Source organism: Elephantulus edwardii, unplaced genomic scaffold (genome assembly GCF_000299155.1).
Source record: "Elephantulus edwardii isolate Elephantulus edwardi_28Jun2011 unplaced genomic scaffold, EleEdw1.0 scaffold00007, whole genome shotgun sequence".
NCBI lineage: Eukaryota > Metazoa > Chordata > Mammalia > Macroscelidea > Macroscelididae > Elephantulus > Elephantulus edwardii.
The window spans coordinates 308,596-311,825 of NW_006399757.1; the positions used below are offsets into that span (position 1 = coordinate 308,596).

At 38.6% G+C, this 3,230-nt stretch overlaps 1 protein-coding gene across 1 annotated transcript in view; it reads left to right on the forward strand.

Moving 5' to 3' along the window:
- Window positions 1-3,230, forward strand: part of PPP1R9A (protein phosphatase 1, regulatory subunit 9A) — a 347,596-nt gene that overhangs the window by 181,820 nt on the left and 162,546 nt on the right. The window contains 1 exon segment of the mRNA XM_006880217.1: window positions 539-671. Within this exon segment, the coding sequence (XP_006880279.1) occupies window positions 539-671 (133 nt within the window).

Consider the following 3,230-nt stretch of genomic DNA (forward strand, 5'->3'; position numbering starts at 1 on the left):
AAAAAAATTTCATTATTTTTTGGTGTGTATACCATCACATCGGATCTGACCGGTACTGGAGGAGATTGTCCCTCTTTCTCCAGCAGAGCATCTGGTGGATTCGAACCACTCACCCTCTGGAACTGCAGTGCAGCTTCTTGTCACTAAGCCACCAGAGCTCCCTCAAGAATTTTTTTTTTAAACATACAGGTCCATTACCATTGATTCTATTCCATTTCAGAGACTCTCCACCACTTTTCTAAGTAAGGATGATAGAAGAAGATCAGTGTTTCTTAGTTGGGCTGTTGGGGAAGAGTACTAAATAGTCCATGGACTGTTAAAGGAATGAAAAAAATGCTAATAAAAAACAATAAAACAATTTAAAGATTAAAAAGTGATGGAATGACTTAGATATTCTTTCTTAGCAAACAATTTTGTTTCAGTTTTGTTCTCCTAGGCTTTCAATTAATTTTAAAGAAAAAATTGCTTAGAAGTTTATCATACTCTTTAAAATGAGTATTTTCTGGTTTTATCTTTTTGTTATTATTTCACCTTACAGGTTTTCAACACCTACTCAAATGAAGATTACGACAGGAGAAATGATGAAGTAGACCCTGTAGCCGCTTCAGCTGAGTATGAACTTGAAAAGCGTGTAGAAAAACTGGAACTTTTCCCAGTGGAATTAGAGAAAGGTATATGAGTTCTGCAGTGTTTATACTGTATTACTTTGTTAATAGTATGGAGATGACTTATTAAGTTTCAAAAATAGCTGATATGGGTTCCAAGTAGATGGTGGATGATAGAACTCCCTCCACCTTTTCACCTTTTCCACACCAACTGAAATTTGATGTCTTTTAGTTGTGAGGACTGGAGAGCTGTGATTGAGTTTTAATGCTTCACTGGTTATCCTTGAGAGAACTGCATGGAGAAAGTGATATATCGTGTTCTTATTTTATTATTATTATTTGATGGAGAGAAAGTAATCATGGTTAGGCTTAGAATGTGTGAGATTAGATGTGGAAAATACTAAGCCTTTAAAGAATTGTGGACTGTTGGCTTGAATGCAGAGGGGTGCTAAATGTCTAGCAAGTGGCTTTTGTGTGAGAATGGCCTCATTTGTCTAAATTTTCCATCTTCTGTGGGTAAATATTCTCACCATGACCAATTTTAAGCAACCAATTTAACATGAATTAGCACACACACGATCGTTATTAGTGCTCCTAAGCCAGTAGGAGCTGGCTACAGCTTCCCTGGATAGAGATCAGCATATGCCGGTTGATTGTTTGGTCATCCCCGTATCTTTGGCGTCCTGGCAGATATAAATTAGAGAGTTACATCCTCTCCACTTTAGGGAGGAGATAGCTGCAAAAGAATAGGATCAACAGGGAGCAGAGGAACTTCATCCTGGGTTCTCTCTGGAATGGCCACAAACATGTAATGCACTTTTTTTTTCTTGATGATAATGAAGATTCCCATTTTTCTCCTCTGCCTTTACTCAGTTTAAGCCTGGTAGATGGACTAATCTCTTTGTTAGTGTTCTATACATTTAATTTTCATGTTCCCACCCAAAGTGTATAATTGATCTTATTAACATTATTAGCAAGGTGCCCCGTCCTCTTGGTGAGCCACACTTCACGTTTGTATTATCTTACCCAGTCATGTGGTGAAAGTCTAAACCAGAGTTGAACAGCTCACTGTAATATGGAGACATACTGTGAAAAAGGAAAGGGGTGGGGGTAGTGAGCCAAGAATCCTGTAGCTCAGAGAACATTTACCTATTCTGGTAAAAGAAAGAAGTTCGCTTGATTTAAAGAACATATCACCCACATAATTAATATGAGCAATTCACTTTCAAATTAGCTTTCAGAACAGGAAAGAAAGAAAGAAGAGCAACTTGTTAAAAACAGCAAAAACTATGGAAAAGAAGGTGAAACTCTATTGGCATTAAATGTAAAATCACTAGAGCAATTCAATATAAACAATACTAGTTGTTATACTCTTGCTGTTATGCGCCGTCGAGTCACTTGCGACTCATAGCGACCCTATGTACAACAGCTCTAAACTCTGCTCTGTCCTGTGCCAATCTCACTCTCTCCGACACACTCATCCCTATTGCCCCAGTCACCGAATCAGTCCATCTCCCAGAGGGCCTTCCCCTCCTGTGCCTGCCTTCCATACTCCCAAGCATGCATGATGTCCCTCTATACTAAACATTTAGTAAGAGACAAATTTTAAAAACAGTTAATTTGGGAATCAAAAGAAAAATAGTAGATTTTGGAGGTTTGTTTTTTTTTTAAAGTCATTTTAAAATGAGAAAATTATTCTTAACCAACAAACCATATAATTAGAGCTTTGGACCAGATTTGGCCCATGGGACTTAAAGCTACTTGTGATAAGGAAAAAAAAAAAGGAAAGAGAAAATAATTAAAATATTCATGAACTGTTGTTGGTGGGTACCAATCAAGTATAACTCATAGCAATCTTATGAACTAAAGAGCTGAACCCTGTTCTATCCTGTGCCATCTTCACACTTCCTAACACACATGAGCCCATTACTGCAGTTACCATGTCAGTCCACCTGGTTGAGAGTCTTCCTCTCCTTTGCTGACCCTCCACCCTTCCCAGAATCATGTCCCTCTCAAAGGAATAGTCCCTCTTAGCAACATGCCCAAAGTAAATGTGATGAAGCTTCATCATTCTTGCTTCCAAAGAGCACTTTGTCTGCACCGTCCAAGACATATCTATTTGTTCTCTTGACCTTCCATGGAATGTTTAGTGCTTTCCAACACCACAGTTCAAAGGTGTTAATTCTTCTTCTGTCATCCTTATTTATTGTCCAGCTCTCAGATGCATCACAAGTGATCAGAGAGTGTGACCTGAATCAGACGCACCTTAGTACTGAAACTTGCATTATTACTCCTCAATAATTTGGAGAAGTCCCTAACTGCAAATTTTCCTAGTGCAATCTGTCTCCTTATTTCCTGTTGGTAGACTAGGTAATTAATGTAGCAGATTGTTGTTATTGATCTTTGAGTTGGAGCTGAATCATAGCTGACATTTAAGAGGGTTTTCCAAGCTGTAAATAGAGCAGGAGGCTGTTTCCCACCTTTTTTTCTCAAAGTGGTTGATGGGTTCAATCTGGCTGTCTTTGGGTTGGCAGTGCAATTCCTTACAACAAGAGCTCTGCATATCTATTGTTGTTGTTGTTATGTGCCATCCAGTCGTTTCCGACTCATAGCGACCCTATGCAC